Source organism: Pogona vitticeps, chromosome 3 (genome assembly GCF_051106095.1).
Source record: "Pogona vitticeps strain Pit_001003342236 chromosome 3, PviZW2.1, whole genome shotgun sequence".
Classification (NCBI taxonomy): Eukaryota; Metazoa; Chordata; class Lepidosauria; order Squamata; family Agamidae; genus Pogona; species Pogona vitticeps.
Genome location: NC_135785.1, coordinates 143,560 through 169,520, shown reverse-complemented (window position 1 = coordinate 169,520; position 25,961 = coordinate 143,560). Strand labels below are relative to the sequence as shown.

The 25,961-nt window shown below is 49.1% G+C and overlaps 2 protein-coding genes across 14 annotated transcripts in view; both read left to right on the top strand.

The window, feature by feature from the left end:
* Positions 1-5,451, top strand: part of DLG1 (discs large MAGUK scaffold protein 1) — a 120,051-nt gene extending 114,600 nt beyond the window's left edge. For all 13 annotated transcript variants that reach the window (XM_072996432.2, XM_072996431.2, XM_072996433.2 and 10 more), the window contains 6 exons: positions 889-939; positions 2,312-2,413; positions 3,511-3,683; positions 3,938-4,047; positions 4,595-4,686; positions 5,155-5,451. In XM_072996432.2, the coding sequence (XP_072852533.2) occupies positions 889-939; positions 2,312-2,413; positions 3,511-3,683; positions 3,938-4,047; positions 4,595-4,686; positions 5,155-5,261 (635 nt within the window). In that variant the 3' untranslated portion in view covers positions 5,262-5,451. The remainder of the gene's footprint in view (positions 1-888; positions 940-2,311; positions 2,414-3,510; positions 3,684-3,937; positions 4,048-4,594; positions 4,687-5,154) is intronic.
* A 20,086-nt stretch (positions 5,452-25,537) lies between these two features.
* MELTF (melanotransferrin) overlaps positions 25,538-25,961 on the top strand; it is a 38,765-nt gene continuing 38,341 nt past the window's right edge. The window contains exon 1 of the mRNA XM_072996440.2: positions 25,538-25,759. Within this exon, the coding sequence (XP_072852541.2) occupies positions 25,714-25,759 (46 nt within the window). The 5' untranslated portion in view covers positions 25,538-25,713. The remainder of the gene's footprint in view (positions 25,760-25,961) is intronic.

Below are 25,961 nucleotides of genomic sequence, written 5' to 3'. Positions count from 1 at the left end.
CCTGCTGGCCAGGAAATGAGCCTGGTCGCAGTTCGCACGACTCGCCCAGGCTCCTCTCGGTCTGCCACTCGCTGTATTTTATTCAGCGGCAGACCCGGGAGCTCAATATTAACCATGGGCAGTGGGGGGGGGGGGTGTGAGGAGAGAGAGAGCATGTGTTTGGTGTTTGGGTGGGGCGAACAACTTCCTAGGCTCCAGGCAGTTCCAGGGGCCAAAAAGCCCATGGCTGTGAATTCCCAGGACTTAACAGCTCTCCCTCGCACAGAGCAAAGGCCCAGAGAGGCCAAGAAGGCTTCGTCCGTCCACGGACTCAGCGGCCATTGGCCATCCTCCTTCCTGGCTGGCAATTCCCCCCCCCCCTCATCAGCAAAGAGCCCACAGCCTTTTGAGGCCGCTGCCTTCAAATGGCCTGTGTCAGGTTTCTTCTTTGGCTCTGGCGGAGGTCCATGGCTTGTGCATAAAAAACCATCCCATCATGCATTCGCTACAGAAGGATTGGAGGTGATAAAGCCAGGCTGATAGGCAGGGCCTTCTACCTATCGGGCCTTCTCACTGCAGCCTAAAACTCTGACATAACTGGGACTGGGAAGGACGGATCCCTGCCTCTTTGCCCTAACTGGGGGGAGAGGGGGTTCTCCTGAAATTTCACCTCCAGCTTTGCCAGCAACTTCTGTTGTGGCTGGGCTGGCTTTCGTGACATGTGAAAGTACAGTACGTGTCAGGTGCTTTAAACTCCAGAACTCCCCTTAATCTGATTAAAATTTGACACTTGCTTGTTACCTGTATAGAAATGCTCACAATAGTTAACCTCCGACTCTTCCCTGGTTTGAAACAATGGCCTTTTGTCCAGGGCCAGGCCTCTCAACCCGTCTGTCTCTGCATTTCTAGGTGGCCAGGAAGAATACGTCCTGTCTTACGAGCCCGTCGTTCAGCAAGAAGGTTTGTGCCCTCTTTGGTGTGAAGTGAAACAGCTGCGGAGGGGAGGTCAGAGAGAGAGAGAGAGAGAGAGCCAGGATGGCAGAGGCTTGTTCAGCTGCTGGGGGGGGGGGGGTTGAAGCGCAGGAGGCTCAGGAGTAAATCTGAAGGACACGTCTCAGAAACTGTGTACAGTATGAACAGTGACGTAGCAGCTGCTCTGGGGTAGAGCACAACTCTTTCCTTAGTGGAAGAAAGGGGTGAGACCCTCCTGGGTTCCTCCTTCACAAAGCCTCTTTCTTTCCCCCCCCCCCCCCGGCTGCTCATTTGGACCGGGGAGCTTTGGGGCAGGGGACATGGGGCTCCCTGTGTCCTTGGGCTCTGGAGCAGTTGCCTCCCTTGCAGGAGCCTTGAAAATGGGCTTCTCCCATTTTCTTTACAGCGTAGCTGCAAAGCCCCAAAAGCCTTATGCCAGATAGGGATATGCAGTGTTGGACGGCAGTTGAATAGGTGGCCTGTGTTATGAGCCAGCTGGTCAGGAGCCCCATAGCGCTGTGGTGACACTGAAGTCCAGCCTCTGCTCAGGGCCTGAGTTGGATCCTGACAGGCTCCGGTAGCTCGAGCGAGGTTCACTCAGGCTTACATCCTGTTGAGGTTTGTAAACTGAGCGCCCAGCTTGCTGAGGGGGCCGGTTGTTGTCTGCAGAATTAGACTGCCAACTGCCCAGAAAGCGCTTTAAGCACTGTGTGTGTGTGGGGGGGGTATATAAGCAGCACCCTGCACCCTTCTTTGCTTCCTTCAGGTGGTTGCTATGGTGCTGTCAGGTCACCTCCGACTCGTGGTGAGACTACACATTAATACAGGAAGGAGTTCTGCAAATAGGAGCCTTGAGCCAAGGCTGTGCAGCCGAGAGTCAGTGGCCGAGAGACCCGAGGGAGGGGAAGCCAGCGGCTAGCAAGGGAGCTGTTGGGGGCAGGTCAGAATGGTTTCTCCCTCACTGCAGCTAGGTTCTAGAACAGTGAGGAATACAAAAGGATCCAGCAGCTAACAGGGAGCTTCTTAAAAGAAGAAACCCCAGAATGCTCAAGGAGAAGAGCAGAGGCTTAAGCCAAAGCGTTCCCAGCCAATGAACCTTGTCGGGTTTTAGCAGGACACCCAAGGAAGCCCCTGGCAAGATGGCTGCCGGGGCCGGGCGGCCTTCCCTCCCCCCCTCCCCACTGCCCCCGTGTCCACCTGATTCTGCCCCATGGAGGCCCACAGGTGGGAGGGGGGTCCCGGCCAGCTGGCAGGCAGGCAGCGGAGGGGTGAGGCGATGTGCCCTTTGGGGAGACGCAGGGGGGCCCTGGAGGGCTGCTGTCCCTGCACTGACATCGTTTTGGATCCCCTTCCCTTTCAGTCAACTATACGCGGCCTGTGATCATTCTGGGACCGATGAAGGACCGAATCAACGACGACCTGATCTCTGAATTCCCTGACAAGTTTGGCTCCTGTGTGCCTCGTACGTACATCTTTTCTCTATTTTATTTTTCTTTTATCTTAGTGAAATTTTTATTGAATGATCATGTGCATTCTTGTGTTTTATTGTTTTATTCTGTCTTGGAAGCCGCCTAGAGTGGTCTAGTAGACCAGATTAAATAAATTAATAAAATAAAGGGCTTTGGGTCTTCCGAAATGGGGAGGGTTCTCCCCAAAGAGCTGACATGCTGCTAGCGGGGGTATGTGTGTGGAGAGGCAGGCAGGGCCAAGCGAGGGCATCTTTCAGACTCTGCCCTTTTGCTTAGGGGGTTCAGCCAAAGCTTCCAAGGGACGGGCAGGTTTCAGGCAGAGGCGGTTCCACAAAAGTTCCTTCACAAGGTTGAATGGTGGAGAGAAGCAGGTGGAACCACTGTTGGGAGGGGGAGGCCTGTTGCCCCGTCCCGTCCCCCCAAATTCAGGCAGGGCCAACGCTTTCCCGGAGGGCTTTTCCTTTGACCTATTCGCCCCGCCTGCTTCGACAGAATCTGTGGCCCTGAAACGTGGCCCGTTGGATCTCTTAGACGACCTTCCTGCCCTGTCCTGGCCCTCTTGCGGCTGAGCCCTCTGGCCTGTCGGCCTCCCTCCTTCCTTCATCTTCCTCATACCAGCTCGCTGCTGGGAGACAGAGAGCTCCCCCCCCACCTCCTCCACAGTGTGTGGGTCTCATGGTCTCAAGGGCCTCCCTTGTGCGGTCCTGTTGGAATCAGGAGGAGGAGAGGGGAATAGTTGCAGATCAAAGGGAGGAAAGAGTTAGCGGCGGGGGGGGGAAGATTATCGGGAGGAGGAGGAGGAGGCGGCGCGCAGGGGAAGGAAGAGGGTGACAGCACGTGGGGTGTGAGGGGATGTGGGCAGGATGTATAGTTCGCAGCACAGCGCTGTTCCCAGGAGGGTGATGTTGCTCGGGTGGGGGGGAGGCAGTCAGGGATGGCACAGCGGAAGCGTTGCCTTCTGGTGGGGCTCCGCCGAGTAGAGGTCCCTCATCACGAATGGCTGTCTCAGAGAGGCAGCTGTGCTGAGGTGAACAAGGGAGTCCTTCTTTTTAACCGCAGCCTCTTTCTCTTTTGCTCTCCTCCTGTGAAGATACAACCCGACCAAAGCGAGACTACGAGGTGGATGGGCGGGATTATCACTTCGTAACGTCGAGGGAACAGATGGAGAAAGACATCCAAGACCACCGGTTCATTGAAGCCGGGCAGTACAACAACCATCTGTACGGGACGAGCGTCCAGTCTGTGCGGGAGGTGGCGGAGAAGGTACATGATGGGCTCCACCACCCCCACCACCGCCCCCCTGAGGTGTCTCCTGGTTTCAGGTCTGCCGGGTGCCAGCGGTGGATCCGGAGAACCTTCCGCGCATGCGCAGGCCCGCGTGCACTGATTTCCCTTCTGCATCTTTCGGCCCTACAGGCCACCTTCCGTGGCTTATGGGGGGTAGTTGGCCAGGCAGCCTGGGCGACTCAGTTCCCTCCTTCCCTCAGACGGCCTTTTCCCTCTGCTCTCTGTGCCAGGGCAAGCACTGCATCCTTGATGTCTCTGGAAACGCGATCAAGAGGCTCCAGGTAGCCCAGCTGCACCCAGTCGCCATCTTCATCAAACCCAAATCAGTGGAAAATATCACGTGAGTTGAAACCAGCCCCCTGTTCCTTGGTGCCCTTCTTCGCTCAAGGTCCAGTGGCAGGAGCGACTGCCTTCTGGCTTCTAGGGAACTCCGGAATGGCTGCCCTGGGCTGTTCTGCGTCCCACGCGAGTCGCCTCCTTGCATTTCCTGAGATTGAGACATTCTGTACGCTAGGCAAAGCCTCCCCCTACTTTGGGTGGCCTTAAGGAGCCAGAGGCCTGGCCTGGGAGGGCCCGGGTGGGGGGGTGGGGGTGTTGCTGTGAGGAGACCAAGGTCAGCCAGACCGTGGGAAGGGGGCCTGGCAGCTACGCCCCATCCTGATCAATGGGATTAAGCCTTTCCTGGACCAGTCTCTGAAGCCTCGCCAAGGCAAAATTATCCATGTGCTTCCAGATGTTTCCAGAACCTCTCTGGCCTTGAATGGGCAGCTTTAGCATATGTGTTTCTCTTCAGTGAATCTGTAAATATCCGCATCTGTTTTCTTCTTGACATCGAAATCCTTGCTTAGCTCAGGATGGTCACGGTTGCGTACCTTCTCCTGTTTCAGGGAAATGAATAAAAGATTAACAGATGAGCAGGCGCGGAAGACATTTGAAAGAGCTATGAAACTGGAGCAAGAATTTACGGAACATTTTACAGGTTTGTTTCACCCTTGGTACCAAATCTGTTAATGTCAGAAGGGGGGGGTTTCTTTTCTAGCCCGGACGTGGAGTCTCACAGAGCTAGAGGGAGAACCCTGTCCAGTGGGATTTTAGGGGAAATGTAGAGGTGTAAAATTTCTGAAAATTTCCACTTTTTCCAGAGTATTTTCCTCTGTTTTTTTTCTGGAAAAATGAACATTTTTGGAAATTCTACATGTCTAGGGAGATGCCACAAACGTGTCCCTGCATTCCTTAGAGTTCAAAGCCAGCCCCTGTTTGTGTGGTGTATGCGCGCACGGGCGTGGTTGTGGGGTTGGGTTGGTTTCTTGGAAGAATGGTTCTGGCTTGGGGATGTGCGTGAGAATGATGCAGATTAAATGTTCAGGGGAGGTGTCCACAAGTGGGGATACCGGGAAAGAGTGGGGCAGAGCCCCTCATGCGCCAGATGGTTCTCTCCTCTCTCCAGCCATCGTTCAAGGGGACACCCTGGAAGAGATTTACAATCAAGTCAAGCAAGTGATTGAGGAGCACTCGGGGCCCTACATTTGGGCCCCTGCCAAGGAGAAGCTCTGAGGGGACGGTGCTCTTCGGCCTCCTGCCTCCAGCATCCCACTGCCTCTTCCTCCAGCTGACAGACAGACGGACAACTGACCAGCTGTGTGTGTGTGGGGGGTCCGCAGGCCCAGCGGCACCTCCAGCCCTGGATGGATGGATCTCGTGGGAGCTGCCCCCACCGCCCCCGCCACAACCATCACCACCACCAGGACTGCTACCGCCGCCGCTGCCACCGCTGCCACTGCCACGGCGGCGTCCCAGGGCTGCCTCCTTTTCTTCCGCCGACTGCGTGGATCCTCACAGGCAGCCACGGACAGGGTTTTTTTTTTTTTAATCTCAGTGCTCAAGAGGCAACAGCTCTTGTGGGAAAAGGGGGAAATTACACAGTAAACTCCTTAATGTTTAAGGGAAAGTATCCTTCACAGATTTTGAGAAAACAAAGCTTTATATACATCCTCTCAACGATTTCCTAACAAAATGAAAGAAAAGTGGTCTTAATGATGTAAATTGTGAGCAATTTTGCACGCTTAACCTTACTAGCATGATTTGATCCAAGGGGTTCAGGACTTAGTTTCATCATTTTCTGTTGAAATGCTTAAGATAATGTTTGCATAATCAACATTATTTCACAAGGGAAAAGTCATTTTCATAATTTCATAAGAATATTCTTTATTGTCTTATCTTTTCCCCCCTCCTTTTTTGTGATGCTGTTGCTAGAGACAAGAGTAACTATTTTTAAACTAGTTCATTCAAGACTGTTTGGAACTTCTTAACAAATATCATTGATAGCTGACCATCATTGCATTTTTGAATCCAAGTACTATTTAGGTGCTTAAAAAGCTTGTATCCCACCTAGGAATGATGAATTTTGTTCTGAAAATATTTTGAAAGATACTATTATTATTATTATTATGGCCAAGGCTCTGTTTTAGAGCCTGGAAGTATAAATATGTTCGTAGAGGTCAGATTTTGATGAATATTTTACCCATAATAATTGCCTATTTTGTTATAATAAAATATATACATGCATATATGCACATATATGTATATATAAATATATATATTAAACTTTCTTTAACTAAAGACTTAATTGTGGGAATTATTTTATTTGCATCTTTCCATACCAAGCAATACCACCATATTTTGGTTTGGGGAAAGGTTTGAAGAATAACACCTTTCCTCTTAAGCTCTTGAGGGGGGCCTGAATCACATCCCTCCTCCACCCCTTCCATTCTGGGGCAAAATTGTGAGCAAGTTCTGTTTCTCAAACATCCAACTCAGCCCATCGGTAAATGTGCACCTCCAATAGAAGGAGATTTGGAACCTATGCATGCATCCTCTGTGTTCGTGTGTGTATGTGTGGCCAGATGCCATGTTGATGGTGTTGGTGTTAATGGTTGATTGATCAGTTGCATTTTTTAAAAAAAAAACAGTGATGTACAATTTCACAAGATTTTTTGATCCAGTTTGCAAAAACTGTCATGTGTGGCCAGAACAATGAGGACGCTTCATTTCGCATGTTTCTTGACTTTAGACTTCATGCAGAGGCGCATGTAATACAGACAGCTAAGGATCTCCGTTGTCCAGCAGACATATTTGGTAGCAGGCCACGGCAGATAGAAGGAAGTTGACTCTTCTGCTAACCCGTCAGCCGGCTAGTCATGCTCATGTCGTGCCAGGTGCCGAGGGACACTGATGTTTGACCTGAAGGGGGCTGTGTGCTCAAGACAAGACACATGGGCTCCCGAATGGCCTGCCCTCCCATGTAAGAATGTCCTTTCCCTGCTAGAATCATGATGCATGCAGTCGGGAGGGGCCTCTAAGAGCACAGAGTCCAACCCGCTGCTCGGTACAGAAATACAAATCAAAGGATATCTGCAAGGCGGTTGTCTAGATTTCCCTTGAAGGCCTCCAAGGTCATCGGTTCCACTGCCGTACTGCTCTAACAGTTAGGACGTCTTTCCTGATATTCCACTGAAAAATGGCTTCCTGTAACTTGAGCCCTTTGTTGCCTGTCCTGAATTCAGGAATGATAGAGAACAGATCCTGCCCCTCCTCTGTACAACAGTCTAGCCCAGTGATAATGAACCTTTTTGATCCCAAACTGCAACACAAAATCAACTTGGTGGTGTTGCAGGCAGAGGCATCGCTACCATTGGCGTCACCTGGTGCCACCCAGGGGTGCAGAAACTAATGGCGTCACCCTCACAAAACTTTAAAGCTGAGCTCTGGGCTAACCATTTTTTAAAACTCTTGCAGTGGGGCTGCCCCTGCACTGCAAGGGTTAAATGCTTGTGTTTTTTCTCCTTTGGGCAGTATTAACGGAGAAATACTTATTGATTGCCCAATCCCCCATCAGACTAGACTGGTAATGGCCGTCATCGCACCCCTCCGCTGGACCACCGCACCAGCAGAGGGGAGTGCCAAAATCCGGAATTGGAGGATGGGTAAGTATTTCTCCATTCAAACAGCCCCTAGACAGTTTCCAAGGTTCGGCTGCCGGGGGGATAGCGATCCAGCGACTTATGGCTCATGTGCCCACAGAGAGGGCTCTGCATGGCATCATCTCTGGCACGCGTGCCATAGGTTCACCATTGCTGGCCTAGCCTATCTCCCTTCACTTTTCTTTTCTCAAGGCTCAATATGCCCTATTCTTTCAGTCTTTCTTTATAAGGCTTGGTTCTTCATCGTGGTCTTCTGTGAATGCACACAAAGGGTTAATCCGGCGCTTGCGTCGGTCCTCTCGGAATATTCTAGAGCTCTGAAAGAGAAAGCAACAAACGTAATGCTGCCCCTATTGCGCATGCTCCCGCCCGCCCTAGCCTCAGTTCCATTTCTCCGCCTTGCGGTTCGGAACCTCTCCTTTGAGCTCCGTTTTATTAATCTCTTTGGATAACTCTTTTCGGCTTTTTTGACCTGGACTGGACTGGATTTCTAGTATTCTATTGCCCCTTGACGCGGACTGTGCCTGGACTTCGTTCCTGTTTCTCCTTTCAATTTGGACGCCTCGGATTTTTTTCCCGCCTTTTTACTGTCCCGCTGGCCTCTTTCTACCCTAACGGCTTATGCCGTCAGGTCCTTTCAGCCGTTGTGTGCGCTGCTCCCGTAAGATCCCCCACCAGGATCCGCATGATCTCTGTCTTTTTTGCCTGGGGGCTAGACACCTCACAACGTCCTGCGTACATTGCAGGACTTTCACGAGGGCAGCGCTGAAAGCCAGGCGTCAGCGGCTGAATTACCACCTTTGGGAGTCTACTCTATCGGCCACCAGACCTTCGGATTCGGAAATGGTTTCTCCTGCGGCTACCCCACGGCGGGAGGCGGATACGTCTCCCCAACCGGGACCATCTAGGCCATCAGCAAGGCAAGCCAAACAGCCTGCTTCTAAAAAACCATCGGCTAAGACAGGATCTGACTCGTCTTCAGCTAAGCCGGCGAAACAGGGTAAGGCGAAGTCTTCAAACAAGACCAAGGACGTTCCCGCTAAGCTCCCGCCGATCTCTGAGTCCCTCCCATCTCCCTTACTCGAGGAATCATCGAGGGAGAAGGCATACTTGTCGGAGACAGCTCCCTCTCTGCCTCCGCGACAAGTCGAGCCGGTCATGCCGACGCGCATGGTTTCTCCGACCCCGAGCCAGCTTGTTGCTGCCACTACGGGTCTGACTTCAGTCCCGCATAGCCCATCGACTCATGGGCTTGGGTCTCCGGCTCCGTCGACCTCGACCTCTCCTTCGCGGTCGAGGTCCCCACGGGGGAAGCGCCGTAACAAGACAAAACACATCTCGCCCCCGCATTCGAGATCGAAATCGCCACGGGGAAAACGCGCGCACAAGAAGAGGCACAGTTCAACATCTTCCTCTTCGTCGGATTCGTCGCGAGGGCGGCGTACCCCCAAGAGGAGGCGCTCCGCTTCCCATCGACGTCGGGACAAACGTCGACGTCGGAAACATTCTTCCACCTCATCTGATTCACAGTCCCCTCGTCGAGCTAAGCGGCGTCGACACCGACACCGCTCTACTTCCACCAGCTCGACATCGACATCGTCGGATCGACGTCGACGACGCAAGAGGACTAAGTACGTCTACATCGCTTCCTCATCGGACTTGTCACCCCCTCATCGTCGGCGTCGACATCGACGGGACGAGGTCGACCCACCTATTGATGCTTCATCGCAGGCGCTTCTACCTGCCCCTTCTGCGGTCATCCCCCCTCTGCCTCAACCATCGACATCGAATGTAGGGATCGACATTGGCAAGTCCTCGCGCAAGAAAAAAAGGGACGTTTTCTCTTCTGACCCGGACGAGGTTTCCTCGGTCTTGTCTACCAACTCAGACCGGGACCTTCCTCCACAGCCTGACAACGGTGATCCCCCAGAAGGGGAACCAGTGGGCTCAGATATAGGAGATGCCAACGTCTCCTCGCCCTCTGAGGACTTTTCCTCGTACTCTCAAATGCTATCACGACTCGCTAAGACTCTTAAGCTTGAGTTGGACCAACCGGCACCTGCTACCGAGGACCTTATTTTTGGCGATATAAACCAGGAAAGGTCTCCACCACCTAGCTTGACTTTTGTACCCGCAATATTAGACATCATAAAGGAACACTGGGCACATCCTTCTGATACTCCTGCCTTACCACGCAGAACTGAAAATTTTTACCGAGTTCACGGTGAGGATACGAAATTCCTCACTAAGCACCCGGTTCCAAATTCTTTAGTGGTAGAAACCAGCTGCACTAAGCCTACTGGCAAATCGCACGTCACCCCTATCAACAAGGAAAGCAAAAAACTAGAAATAATTGGCAGAAAGATCTACTCGCTCACGGCTTTCCTTATCAAGCTGATCAACTATCAGACGGCATTGGGGGCATATCAGAAGCAACTGTGGTTGAAAGTCTTGCCTGGGCTTAGGCTTGTCCCCCAGGAGGTCAGACAAAGTTTTTTACATTTCTACGAGGAGGCCCAGACTGTCTCTAAGTACCAGCGCCTCTCTACTAGACATGCAGCAGAGGCAGCGGCCAAGATCTTAATGTCAGCTGTCACACTCCGCAGACACGCCTGGCTAAGAGCTGCTACCATCCTAGATGACGTCAAGGCCAAGGTGGAGAACCTGGCCTTCGATGCTACTGGCCTCTTTAATGAAAGAACAGATACCCATCTAGAAGATCTCCATAAGGCCAAAAAGACGGCTAGGTCATACTCCATCCAGACTCAGCCACGCTACAACAGATTCCAGTGGCGGAGGTCTTACAGCCAGTATCAGCAGTCTTCCCAAAACTTTAAGGCTTACAGAAACTTACCTCAACAAAGATCCTCGAGGGCATCCTCTTCTGCTCCCAGTTATAGATCTCAGCAGTCTCAGCGCAGGAAATCCTTCAAACCACCTGCCAAAAAACCTAAACGTTATCTTTGACTCTCCAAGAAATTTTTCGTTCCATTCAGACTCCACACGACTTTCCCCCTTTTTACACGACTGGTTCTCAATCACAGGCGACGCGTGGGTACTAAACATCATTGCCCACGGGTACCAACTGGAATTTATCGAGTCACCTCCACTAGGGTCCGTATGTCTCACACCCTTCGACGTCGCTCTAGAGGAAGAGATTACGTCACTCCTACAGAAACATGCTATCGAGGCAGTTCCCATCACAGACCTGCGAAACGGATTCTATTCCAGATATTTCGCTGTATCAAAAAAAGACGGAGGCATACGGCCCATCTTAGATCTCAGGCTTTTGAACACTTACCTTCGTCCTCGTCGTTTTCGCATGGTCACGTTGGAATCAATCTTGCCCCTGTTAAAGAGAAACAACTGGTTTGTGGTCATAGACCTCAAAGACGCTTATTTTCACATTACCATCCACCCCAGTCATCGCAGGTACCTTCGTTTCCTGTTTCAGAACACTATTTACCAGTTCCTGGCCTTACCCTTCGGCCTCTCGACGGCCCCAAGGACTTTTACAAAGGTGATGGCCCCGGTTGCGGCTTACCTACGTCTTCAGCACGTCCACGTCTACCCATACATAGACGATTGGCTTCTCGTCTCGCCCTCACGAACTCAAGCCTTGAAGGACACCAGGCTCGTTCTTCGTTTACTGCTGAGACTAGGACTTACTGTCAACATGAAGAAATCCCATCTCTCCCCTTCCAGAGTGGCCCACTACATAGGCGCTCGTCTGGATTCCCACGTCGCCCGGGTCTTTTTGCCCGGGGAGAGGATCCGGAAAATTCAGAGAGCGATCAAACGGTTTCGACCAAGAGCTCTAGTGACAGCGAGACACGCACAGCACCTTTTAGGTCTCATGTCGTCTACAACCCCTGCTTTGTCCCATGCACGGCTCAAACTAAGGTCTCTGCAGTCGTGGTTTCTTGCTCTGTTCGACCCTGTGACGGACAGTCAGAACAAGCGTCTTCGAGTCACCAAGGAACTTGCAATCCAACTACAATGGTGGGCGCATGCGCCAAATCTCAGGATAGGGAGACCATTCCAACCCCTGCAGTTGACGGCTCAGATAACCACCGATGCCAGCCCGTCGGGTTGGGGAGCGCATTGTGGTCCCCACAGGATACATGCGCTTTGGTCCCCAAGAGAGGTCAATCTTCACATAAACCTTCTCGAGATGATGGCGGTCATCAAAGCCCTTCGGGCGTTCCTGCCTATGGTACGTGGTCGTGGTGTTCAGGTAATAACGGACAACACCACGACCATGTACTATATAAACAAGCAGGGAGGCACACACTCCCCCTCCCTGCTATATCTCACAGTGATCCTCTGGGAATGGTGTCGTCTCCACCATGTCTTCTTGAATGCCATACATGTTCCCACAACAGACAACACGCTAGCGGATTGTCTCAGCCGGCTCCCGCATCAGACCCACGAGTGGGAACTCAACTCCCAAGTATTTCAGAACCTGTGTCTCCTTTGGGGCACCCCCACTCTGGATGTCTTTGCGTCTCAACAAAACGCCAAATGCAGCAATTACGCGTCCAGAGCAGGGATAGGCACCGGATCCCTAGGAGATGCCTTCATGGTCCGCTGGGACCAGCCCCTGTTGTACATCTTTCCACCTCTTCCGCTGATCCAGAGAGCGTTGGTGAAACTTCGGCAGTCGAGGGGGCACGCCATATTCATAGCCCCCTATTGGCCTCGCCAAGCCTGGTTCCCCACCCTCGTGGAGATGTCTTCAGAGTTCAGGAGACTTCCTCAACTACCCGATCTCCTGACCCAGGATGCAGGCGCCATTCTTCACCCAGACGTGGATTCACTGCATCTGACTGCCTGGAGGATCTCCCACAAGTCAAGGAAGTGTTAGATAAAGCTAGGAAACCGTCTACCACTTCTTTATATGCACAGAAATGGAAGAGTTTCCTCAAGTTCACCGGAGACAGGGGTCTTGTCCCATCCCCTGTATCCCTCTCCACGTTGTTGTTATTCTTAAGGCATTTGTTTGATTTTAACCTCTCTTTATCTACCCTTAAGGTCTATCTGGCTGCTGTATTGTCCTTTCAACCCAGGAACTCGCCTTCCTCACGTTTTTTCTCACACCCTACTGTTAAGTCTTTTTTGAAGGGACTCTCTAACTTGAGACCCCCAATGAAGCCACCAACCCCTCAATGGTCACTCCAGTTGGTTCTTCGATCTCTCACACGCTCGCCCTTTGAACCAATGGCCACTTGTGATCTCAGGCTACTGACCTTTAAAACGGCCTTCTTGGTGGCTATTACCTCCGCACGTCGTGTCAGTGAATTAGCAGCCCTGCGTTGCGATCAACCATATTTGCAATTCTTCAGAGACAAGGTGTTGTTATATCCCGATGTCTCCTTCCTTCCCAAGGTCGTTTCTGATTTTCACCTTAACCAACCTCTTTCTCTCCCAACGTTGTTTCCACAACCTTCTTCCGATGTCGAGCGCATGCTCCACACCCTGGATGTACGAAGAGCCTTAGCTTTTTATGTCTCCAGAACCAAGGACCTTAGAGCTTCTAACCGTTTATTTGTTTGTCACTCGGGTTGCAAAAAAGGTTTACCTGCAGCACGGTCTACTCTCTCCCGGTGGATTGTCAGCACGATTTCCTTGGCCTACGAACTACACCATAAGTCTCCTCCTCTCGGGTTACATGCTCATTCTACTAGAGCCGTTGCTTCCTCTACGGCCCTTCTGCGTGGCGTTGATGTTCCGGATATCTGCAGAGCCGCCACGTGGTCTACCCCGTCGACCTTCATTACTCACTATCGGCTTGATCTCAGGGCCAAGAAGGAGACGACTTTCGGGAGGGCCGTGCTCACATCTCTGCTACAGTGACATCCCTCCGTCCGGTGAGTAAGCTTGCTAATCACCCTTTGTGTGCATTCACAGAAGACCACGATGAAGAAAACGAGGTTACTTACCTGTAACCATTGTTCTTCAAGTGGTCATTCTGTGAATTCACACAATCCCGCCCGGCCTCCCCTCTCTCTGTCACTGTAAGGTATGCTCCAAGGATGTATACCTGTGGCGAATAAATGGAACTGAGGCTAGGGCGGGCGGGAGCATGCGCAATAGGGGCAGCATTACGTTTGTTGCTTTCTCTTTCAGAGCTCTAGAATATTCCGAGAGGACCGACGCAAGCGCCGGATTAACCCTTTGTGTGAATTCACAGAATGACCACTTGAAGAACAATGGTTACAGGTAAGTAACCTCGTTTTTTAAAGGGAACTGGAAGGTGCAGCAGGATCTCCAGAGGTGGTGAAAGAACTATCAATGCTCTTCCCTTCTCCACCAAAAAATACTTTCCGGGTGCAGTGGATTCGCTGTGGACGTAAGGGGCCTGGCCCTTCCTCTCCCTGCCCCTTAAGGTCTTGTGAGCATTCCAGAACACCGGTTTCCTGACTCACCTGGCAGTACCGGGTTTTTTGCACAGAGAACACTCAATCACGCTTTGAAACCAGGCAGCGTTAAATGTTCTAATGGGCCAAATGATCTTACAGTCTTTTTTTAGGACCACAATTACAAAAATTTCTAAAAATAGTCTAAATTCCTTAACATTTTAATTTGATTTTAATTTTGCCTATATTTTATATACAGTACATCCATATTTTTAAATTCTACAGCAGTCTGATATAAATAAAGGAGGAATTTGAAACCAAGCAGCATTAAATCAGATTTTTCTCCTTTCCTATTTTCCATCCTCTCCTCTAATTCTTTAATTATGGATGACATAAAATCACTTACTTTTACCTTTAAATAAAAACAAAAACAAAAAATGGATTGGAAAGAAGAATATAATAAAAAAAAATTAAAGTATTTTACAAGATGGGAATGCGTGACGAGAGAGGACAGGCAGGAAATAAAGAAAACAGCTATCACCCTGTTCCTCTTGGGTGCCCAGATGGACCTGGTCCTGCAAGTGTGGAAGAATGTCAGAGGAGACTAGTGGCAGGATCAGGCCCAAGGCCTATCCTCTGATTCAGTGCCCGGCTTCCTTCAATGGCCAGCCAGCCAGCCAGTAGTCCCAGTGGGATGATGCCAACTCTTTGTCTCAAGGCAGCTCACAATTCAGAATTTAGAAGAATGAAGATGCTGAAAACCGAGCAGCAAATGAAATGGTGCACTATTTGAACTGGAGGGTCAGAACTGATTATTGGTTTTGTGCAAAAAAAATATATCTTTCTCTCCTCCTTTTAAGCCCCTTGTGTGGAAATCATGACCTATTATCTGTGGCTTCACAGAGCAATTTGCCTTTTTGTGCAATGCTTTGCAAAATGCAATGCTTTTGGAACCACTCGACTGCTAGTTGTGGGAGGGCAGTCATGCTCTAGTTTAAGGTCTTCTCTCATTCCTTTTGAAGTTATCTGGAAGTTGAGTCATGGCAGCTGGACTTCTTTCTTATTAGGTTGAAATGTTTCACTACTCATCCAAGGAGATCCCTGCTAGATCCTCCACGTTGGTTTCACTTCCCCCTGGTCTGAATAGGCTTGTTAGATGGACTAACAGTGATCTTCAGGTGGGTCTGGTCCTGCTCTTTCTGGGGACAGATGTTCTGTCCACATACCTGAACCAATGGGTCGGAGTCGTCCCCTAGAATGTGTTCCATGTCTTCTTTTCCATATCTTCCATGTAGAAGTTGAAAACAATGGGTGACACCAGGGAATCCATGGTATACATCAGTGGTTCTTAACCTTTTTGAAAGAAACGCCGCCTTGAGCCATTGAGGAAGTTATCATCGCCCCCCCCTCCTTGAGGTGATGATATCTTACCTACCTACCTACCTACCTACCTACCTACCTACCCACCTACCTGTTACATACAGCACTGATGTTACCTGTCTGTCATGGGTTTGGAGGGAAAGTTCCATCCTATGGGGAGTGGAAGGCGGGACATCAGGAGGAGGGGCTGTACTGTATATATATGTGATGCGTGTGTGGAGAAGTTTAGACGCTGGGATGTGAAGAAGAAGCAGCTGGGAAGAAGAAGCTGGTGTGGGAGTCTGTGTGTCAGACAGGGTACTACTGTGTGTCAGAGTACCAACCTGATAGGTTCAGGTGTCTGTTGGTTAGCCAGAACTGATAGGTTCAGGGTCTGTGCTTCAAGTTAAGGGTTCTGTGTGAACCAAACTGTATGCATGTATGAATGAGACTAAGCCACGTTACTATATCTTATTCACCTGATCATTTTATTTTCCCTGTGTGTTGTATTTAAATAAACCTTATTCTTTTATTTGTTGAAAATCCATCCCTGGTCTGTGTGACTTCTTATAGGGAATGGTTGGTGGCAGCTTAGTTAACGTGTGGCATATCCCAGTAGGTCTGGGTTTGTCACATTGATTGGTGTCCAGCGTGTGGGATACGACTGGTCCAGTTGTCCAGCGGTCCAGCAAAGCCTTGGCAAGTGTGCCCAGAGCAAGGGGGGTCTAGTCAGGGACAATCTGAGAGCACGTAGGTAATCTTCTAGGTGTACCTCACGGGGGGGTGCACTAGTAGAAGAATGTGTAACCTCAGATTGGGGGCTAGATTAGGGAGCTCTGAGGCAGCCTGTTTTGGCGGGAAAAAGCTGAGGCAAAACTGTGAAATAGCAGTGAGCTAGCTTGTCTGCTGAGAGGCCCAGCAGAGGGGGGTGGACTCCGGCTGGCTACAGTTGCAAGTAGTGCTGAAGGACAGCAGCAATCTATAGGGAAAGCTGGTTCTGAGGCAAAAGAAAAAGAAAAAAAAAGTGGTCGTTTTATTTTGAGGCTTGACTTTTTAAAGCAGCCTGTGCTGGGGGGGGATTATGCCCTTGACTCGAAGCCAGATGGCAGAAATGGGTGAAGTGAAAGACCCCCAGGCTGACCAAGGTTCTGAGGATGAATTTGGCTCAGTGCAAGGTGACAGCACGGGAGAACAGAACCCAGAACTCAGAAAATTGCTCATAGCCCAACAGCATGAACTGAGGATGAGGCAATTTGAAATGGAGGAAAGATTAGAGAGAGAAAAAATGGAGGAAAGGGAAAGAGAGAAACAACGGCAATTTGAATTAGAGAGAGAGAGAGAGAGAATGGAGAGGGAAGAAAGAATGGAGAGAGAGAAAATTGCTCTGGAAAAAGAAAGGATGGCGTTTGAATTAAGGAAATTGGAAATGATGAACCAGAACAATAATAACAATAGGGATTCTGAGGGAGGCCAATTGTCTAAAGCTGACCTGAAGAAATTCCCTGTGTACCACAAGGGAGATTGTCCTGAGGTGTTCTTTTCCTTAGTGGAAAGAGCGTTTGTGGACTTCTCAGTGAGGGAAACTGAGAAGATGACCATCATGCGATCTTTAATCAGTGGTAGCCTGGCTGAGGTTTATTCAGAGATGCCACAGGAACTGATGAGAGATTTTGCAGAGTTTAAAAAACTGGTGTTTGCAAGACATGGGATAAATGCGGAACAGCTGAGGCAAAGATTCAGGTCCCTCACAAAGAAACCAGAGCAGACTTTTACCCAAGTGGGGGCTCAATTGGTGAGGCTGCTAGAGAAATGGCTATCTCAGGAGGGGACAGAGACCTTTCAGCAGCTCAAAGACTTGATAGCGCTGGAACAGTTCTATTCAGTCCTGCATGGGGAACTGAAATTCCAGGTGAGGGAAAGGAAACCAAAATCTGTGGCAGAAGCAGCCGAGATCGCAGATTTTATTTCCCAAATAAGAAAGCCCTTGGGTGAGGGGAAATCTGTGGGAAAACCTAAAGAAACCTACAGCAAGTACTCTCAGGGACCAGGGAAAAGCCAGCAAGGGGGAGGGGCCCATGGTGAAGGGAAGCCCTCAGACATGAAACCAAGACCTCAGATTTTGGAGGGAAAACCAAAACAAGATGAGAGAGATTCAAAATACACCAGAAAATGTTATTTCTGTCAGGGAAAGGGCCATCTAATCTCAGAGTGTGAGAAATTAAAGCAGCTAAAAGGAATTGTGCCTCAGGATTCGAGTGGAACCAAGCCAAAAGCTGTGTTCTGTGTCCAGAAAGAGCAAGGCTCATTGTCACTGAGGGAGCCTGTTGCCATGGCTACTCAATCTGGAACAGCTACATCTGCTGATCAGGCTGAGGAAAATGGTCCTCTTGTAGAGGTCAGGCGCTGCCTGTTGGTGAGAACAGATTCTCAGTTGTTTGAAACAGCAGGGGTGGACGTAGGAATACTTGACCGTCAGTATAGGGGGCTGCGGGACACTTGTTCCCAGGTGACCCTGTGCCATCCAGATATTATTCCTAGGGAATATATAATCCCAAATGAGAGCATGAAGGTGGCAGGGATTGAGGGGCAGGTAATCTCACTGCCAGTCGCGGAGGTACCTGTGAACTTTCAAGGCTGGAGGGGAGTTTGGCGGCTAGCGATTTCATCGACTCTGCCAGCAGCCGTGCTCGTGGGAAATGACCTGGCTGAACATGTGAAACGGGTGCTAGTGATTACACGTTCACAAGCCACCACGGGGACAGTTCAAGGGGGTAATGATGAGCCAGAGACGGAAGCAGGTGGGGGAAGTTCAGAAGCTGTGGTGGAAACCTTAACCACAGACAGCAGATTTGGACAAGAGCAAAAGGCAGACGCCACTCTCCAAAAGTGTTTTGAACAGGTGACTGACGCCCAGCTAACACCTGAAACCCCAGTGAGATTTCTGGAGAAAAAGGGGATTTTATATAGAGAGACCCTGAGGAATATCTCAAAAGGGGGAGATGGGATCAGAAGTCAGCTGGTGGTACCTGAAAAGTATCGCCCCATGATCTTACAAAGGGGGCACTCTGACATGTTTGCTGCGCACTTAGGGGTGAACAAAACACAGCAGAGAATCACACAGAATTTTTACTGGCCTGACATAGGGAAGCAGATCAGGGAGTTCTGTAAACAATGTGATGTGTGTCAAAGGCAGGGGAATAGCCGCGACAGGACCAAAGCAAAGTTGTGCCCTTTGCCTGTGATTGACACTCCGTTCAAATGCATAGGGGTGGATATTGTGGGACCTTTGCCCAAGGCCACAAAGAGGGGGAACAGGTTCATTCTCACCATTGTGGACCATGCCACGAGGTACCCTGAAGCCATACCCTTGACTAACATTGAAACTAACACAGTGGCAGATGCCTTGGTGGGGTATATGTCCAGGATGGGATTTGCCTCAGAAATAATCACAGATTTGGGCGCATCGTTCACATCAAAGCTCGTGAAACGCTTATGGCAAATCTGTGGAATTAAGCACAAGGAAACTACTGCCTATCATCCTGAAAGTAATGGGTTAACTGAGAAGTTCAATGGGACTCTAATGCGCATGATTAGGGCTTACTTGGCAGAGAATCCAAACAATTGGGACCAGAAGCTGCAATCCCTTTTGTTTGCTTATCGATCAGTGCCACAAGCCAGTACCGGGTTCAGTCCATTTGAACTTTTATTTGGGAGAAGGGTGAAAGGGCCCCGTGATTTGATCAAGCAGGATTGGGAGCAGATCACCCAGGATGACCCACAAGACGTTGTGACATATATAGACTCTTTAAGGAAGGACCTAAAGAGAAACTTAGAGCTAGCAGTAGAGACCCTGCAAGCTCAAAAGGTCAGAAAGAAAGTTTGGGATGACCAGGAAGGCAGGGAGAGGCACTTTAATCCAGGGGAGGGAGTGCTTTGGCCTAGGCTCTGCAGAGAGAACAGACTGCAGCTGGGTATCCCAGAAACAAAATATTTGGGTCACATGGTAGGGGGAGGAGTGATAAAACCCCTAGAGGCCAAAATAGAAGCTGTTCGTGATTGGCCCAGACCCAACACCAAGAAAAAAGTCAAATCATTTCTTGGGTTGGTGGGCTACTACAGAAAGTTCATCCCGAGGTTTAGCGAGATTGCGGCTCCGCTGACCGATCTGACGAGGAAGAAGGCTGATGACCGCATCCCGTGGACCAGCGACTGTGAGGAGGCGTTCCAGAGGTTGAAGCAGGCGCTCATCAACTATCCAGTGCTGCGTGCTCCAGACTTCGACCGGGAGTTCATCATCTACACCGATGCGTCTAACAGCGGGGTAGGAGCAGTTCTGTGCCAGGAGGATGAGAATGGTGACCAGCATCCAGTGTCCTACCTGAGTAGGAAACTTCAAAAAGGTGAGAGACATTTGGCAACCGTGGAGAAGGAGTGTTTGGCCATAGTCTACGTGATCCAGAAGGCCAAGCCTTACATCTGGGGAAGACATTTTGTTCTGTGCACTGACCATTCACCATTGCAATGGTTAAAGACAATGAAAACCCACAATAGCAAACTTATGAGGTGGGCTTTAAACCTGCAGGACTATGACTTTGAAGTGAAGGTGGTCAGAGGGTCAGTGAACTGTGTTGCTGACGCCTTGTCAAGAAGACCTGAAGAATGAAGATGGCGAAAGAAACATGGACTATGTATATATATTGATGACAAAAAGTTAAATGTACCTGTTTTTTGAACTTGGTTTGTATGAATAAAGGTAAATTGATGTAATGTATATGGTAAATGTTTAAATGCCTAATTGCTATGGTTAACTTAGAATGTAAGTATAAGTAAGTATGATATTGTATGTATAACTGTTTTTGTGTGTTTTATCCAGGTTGTTTTTTGGTGAAAAGCACCTTAGCTTTCCCCCTACAAAACAACTTATAAAGAGGGGAGGTGTTACATACAGCACTGATGTTACCTGTCTGTCATGGGTTTGGAGGGAAAGTTCCATCCTATGGGGAGTGGAAGGCGGGACATCAGGAGGAGGGGCTGTACTGTATATATATGTGATGCGTGTGTGGAGAAGTTTAGACGCTGGGATGTGAAGAAGCAGCAGCTGGGAAGAAGAAGCTGGTGTGGGAGTCTGTGTGTCAGACAGGGTACTACTGTGTGTCAGAGTACCAACCTGATAGGTTCAGGTGTCTGTTGGTTAGCCAGAACTGATAGGTTCAGGGTCTGTGCTTCAAGTTAAGGGTTCTGTGTGAACCAAACTGTATGCATGTATGAATGAAACTAAGCCACGTTACTATATCTTATTCACCTGATCATTTTATTTTCCCTGTGTGTTGTATTTAAATAAACCTTATTCTTTTATTTGTTGAAAATCCATCCCTGGTCTGTGTGACTTCTTATAGGGAATGGTTGGTGGCAGCTTAGTTAACGTGTGGCATATCCCAGTAGGTCTGGGTTTGTCACACTACCCACCTACCCACCTACCTACCTACCTACCTAGTCTCCCTCCCCACCCGGGTGCGAGGCAGCGCTTCACGGGGCGAGGATGAGGACCCAAGAGACACTTTCCTTCCACTTGATCCACACTCAATGCTCCCCTAAAGGAGAAAGGCGAGACGTGGCAGGTAGAAAGAGCTGGATCATCTGGCGGCAGCAGCAGCACCGGATCTACTGCCAGCACTGCGGCTGCAGTTGCCTTCACAGGTTTGGCTTGCTCCAGCGACCCACTACCGCCCCCTTCTGTTCTTTCGCCCCCACACCGCCCCTTTTCATTCTACTGCCCCCCTGAAAAATGAAATCGCCCCCTGGGGGGCATTATTGCCCACGTTAAGAACCACTGGTATACATTACTGAAACAATGGTGTCTCACATGTCGTGAGAATGGCTGATGGTCGGATTCCAGAAGATCTCCTGTATGGAGAATGAGTGCAGGGAAATCGCCCCAGAGGCAGACCACAGCTGCAATCTAGGGAGATACCCAAGCTGGATCTGAAGGCCTTGGGAACGAACCTCCACAGATGGGACACCTTGACGTCTGAATGTTCAGCCTGGAGGCAAGCAGTTCATCACGGCCTCTCCCAATTTGAAGAGACAGTTGTCCAGCAGGCCAAGGCAAAGAGGTAATCACAAAATCAGGGAGCTAGACAGGGAACAAATTGTATTTTTCTTCAGTGTGTAAGGGATTGTTGTCACTTGTTATCAAATTGGCCTTCCCAGCCACACGAGACGCTGTTCCAAGACCTCTATTCAGAGTATCTTACTATAGTCTCTCGACACTGAAGGGTGCCTACTGTGTATGTATATACGTATATCCCCTTCACAGATTGCTGCCTTGTGGCAAAAGGGCTTGAGTAATTCAGAGAAGCTATGGGCTATGCCGTGCAGGGACACCCAAGACGGACAGGTCATAGTGGAGAGTTCTGACTAAACACAATCCACCTGGAGCAGGAACTGGCAAGAAAACTTCATGGACAGAAACAAAAGGCTAAAAGATATGATGCTGGAAGATGGGACCCTCAGGTCGGAAGGCATCCAACATGCTACTAAGGAAGAGCGGAGGACAAGTAAAAGTAGCTCTAGAGCTAATGAAGTGGTTGGGCCAAAGCCGAAAGGACGCTCAGCTGTGGACATGCCTGGAAGTGAAAGGAAAGTCCGATGCTGCAAAGAAAAATACTGCATAGGAACCTGGAATCTAAGATCTATGAACCTTGGGAAGCTGGATGTGGTCAAACAGGAGATGGCAAGAATAAACATTGACATCCTGGGTGTCAGTGAAGTAAAATGGATGGGAATGGGCAAATTCAATTCAGATGATTATCATATCTACTATTGTGGGGAAGGAGCCCGTGGAAGGAATGGAGTAGCCCTCATAGTCAACAAAAGAGTGGGAAAAGCTGTAATGGGATATAATCTCAAAAATGATAGAATGATGTCAATATGAATCCAAGACAGACCTTTCAACATCACAATAATCCATGTTTATGCACCAGCCACCATTGCTGAGGAAAATGAAATTGAATAATATTATGAAGATTTACAACACCTTCTAGAACTGACACCAAAGAAAGATGTTCTTCTCATTCTAGGGGACTGGAATGCTAAAGTAGGGAGCCAAGAGATAAAAGGAACAACAGGGAAGTTTGGCCTTGGAGTTCAGAACGAAGCAGGGCAAAGGCTAATAGAGTTTTGTCAAGAGAATAAGCTGGTCATCACAAACACTCTTTTCCAGCAACACAAGAGGCGACTCTACACATGGAAATCACCAGATGGGCAACATCGAAATCAGATTGAATATATTCTCTGCAGACAAAGGTGGAGGAGCTTTATACCAGTGGTTCTTAACCTTGGGTTACTCAGGTGTTTTTGGACTGCAACTCTCAGAAGCTTTCACCACCAGCTGTGCTGACTGGGCTTTCTGGGAGTTGCAATTCAAAAACACCTGAGTAACCCAAGGTTAAGAACCACTGCTCTATATAGTCATTAAAAAAACCAAAAAACTGGAGCTGATTGTGGCTCTGATCATCAGCTTCTTATAGCAAAATTCAAGCTGAAACTGAAGGCAGTAGGAAAAACCACTGGGTTAGTCAGGTATAATCTAAACCAAATCCCTTATGAATACACAGTGGAAGTGAAGAACAGATTTAAGAAACTAGATTTGATGGACAGAATACCTGATGAATTATGGATGGAGGTTCGTAACATTGTTCAAAAGAAAGCAACAAAAACAATCCCAAAGAAAAGGAAACGCAAGAAAGCAAAGTGGCTGTCCAACGAGGCCATACAAATAGAGAAGAGAAGGGAAATAAAATTCAAGGGAGATAGGGAAAGATACACAAAATTGAATGCAGACTTCCAAAGAATAGCAAGGAGAGACAACACGGTCTTCTTACGTGAACAGCGCAAAGAAATATAGGAAAAGAATAGAAAGGGAAAAACCAGGGATCTGTTCAAGAAAATTGGAGATGTTAATGAAACATTTTGTGCAAAGATGAAAATTATAAAGGACAAAAATGTAGGGACCTAACAGAAGCAGAAGACATCAAGAAGAGGTGGCAAGAATACAGAGATGAATTATACCAGAAAGATTTGGCTATCCCGGACAACACAGATAGTGTGGTTGCTGACCTTAAGCCAGACGTCCTGGAGAGTGAAGTCAAGTGGGCCTTAGAAAGCATGGCTAACAACAAGGCCAGTGGAGGTGATGGCATTCCAGTTGAAGGATTTAAATTCTTAAAAGATGATGCTGTTAAGGTGCTGCACTCAATATGCCTGCAAGGTTTGAAAACTCAGCAGTGGCCAGAGGATTGGAAAAAAACAGTCTACATCCCAATCCCAAAGAAGGGCAGTGACAGAGAATGCTCCAACCACCATACAATTGCACTCATTTCACAGGCTAGCAAGGTTATGCTCAAAATGCTCCAAGGTAGGCTTCAGCAGGATGTGGACGGAGAATTCCTAGAAGTACAAGCTGGATTTCGAAGGGGCAGAGGAACTAGGGACCAAATTGCTAACATGTGCTGGATTATGGAGAAAGACAGAGAGTTCCAGAAAAATATCTACTTCTGCTTCATTGACTATGCAAAAGCCTTTGACTGTGTGGACCACAACAAACTATGGCAAGTCCTTAAAGAAATTTGCCTAACCACCTTATCTGTTTCCTGAGAAACCTATATGTGGGACAGGAAGCAGCAGTTAGAACTGGATATGGAACAACTGATTGGTTCAAAATTGGGAAAGAAGTACAACAAGGCTGTATATTGTCCCCTGGCTTATTTATTATATGCAGAATACATTATGCGAAAGGCCAGACTGGAGGATTCCCAAACCGGAATTAAGATTGCTGGAAGAAATATCAACAACCTCCGATATGCAGATGCTACCACTCTGATGGCAGAAAGTGAGAAGGAATTAAGGAACGTCGTAATGAGGGTGAAAGAGGAGAGCACCAAAAACGGTCTGAAGCTCAACATAAAAAAAAAACCTAAGATCATGGCCACTGGTCCCTTCACCTCCTGGGAAATAGAAGGGGAAGATATGGAGGCAGTGACAGATTTTACTTTCTTAGGCTCCATGAGCACTGCAGATGGAGACAGCAGCCATGAAATTAAAAGACGCCTGCTTCTTGGGAGGAAAGTGATGACAAACCTCGACAGCATCTTAAAAAGCAGAGACATCACCTTGCCTACAAAAGTCAGAATAGTCAAAGCTATGGTTTTTCCTGTCGTGATGTATGGAAGTGAGAGCTGGACCATAAAGAAAGCTGTCCGCCAAAGAATTGATGCTTTTGAACTGTGGTGCTGGAGGAGACTCTTGAGAGTCCCCTGGACTGCAAGGAGAACAAACCTATCAATTCTAAAGGAAATCAATCCTGAGTGCTCACTGGAAGGACAGATCCTGAAGCTGAGGCTCCAGTACTTTGGCCATCTCATGAGAAGAGAAGACTCCCTGGAAAAGACGCTGCTGTTAGGAAAGTGTGAAGGCAGGAGGAGAAGGGGACGAGAGAGGATGAGATGGCTGGACAGGATCACTGAAGCGACCAATGTGAATTTGACACAACTACGGGAGGAAGACAGGAGGGCCTGGCGTGCTCTGGTCCATGGGGTCATGAAGAGTCGGACACGACTTAATGATTAAACAAATGTATCTGTGTATGTACTGTATGCATGAATGAACTATTCATTGCATTTTTATGTTGCCTTTATTTGAGTGAAGGGGGTCAAAGAAGCCACACTATTGTTAAAACAGACAGGAATTAAAACAAAATACTAGAACACATCTGAAAACAGTTGTAAAAGCATAAAAATGTTTAATAGCCATTCAAAAGCTATAAAAGAATTGAGCATAGGCAGTTATGTTAAAACTGGAAATGAAAATCCTGTTTGAAGAGAGAGGGGTTCACCATTCACCAGACGGACCAGAGAGAGGGGAGGGGAGGCGAACCTCGTCTCCCAGGGAAGGGCCCTTGTAGATCCCCTTCGCTGGACGGAGCCCCACCGGCTGAACCTGGGCTTCCATTTGCCTTTGCCAGCCTTTCTGGCCTGAACCTGGAGAGTCACCCCATTACGCCACTAGGTGGAAGTGAAGGGATGACCCACCAACTCCATCACCTCTTCCCGTCCAGGTCTGCTCTGGCGAGGGAGGTGGAGGGTTGGACCGGGCTGGGAGGCAGGCGTTAGCCCTGGCCGAGGAGGAGCTGGCAGGCCAGGCAGACGTGGCCTGTTTGGCACACCGGGAGACCTGCCTGGTGTCCTCGGGGAAGGGAAGGAGGAGTCCAGAGAAGCGAGGAACCTGTTGCTGTCTGTCTCAGCCGCGAAAATGCATCTCACATGGCTCTGGGCCCTTCTGCTCTGCTGTCGATCAGGTAGGCTGAGATTTCACTTTCCTCAAAAAGGGGGGGGGCAGAGAGGCAATGGAAAACCCAATAGTGGATATTTTTATTATTATTATTATATCATTAAGCTGGAGAAGCTTAGGGGAGAGCAGGGGCAGAGGAGAGGCCTTTCTCTCCTCTTCAGTTATGGCTTCGGGCATTACCTTCTACAACAGCGTGGCCATTGTTCTTG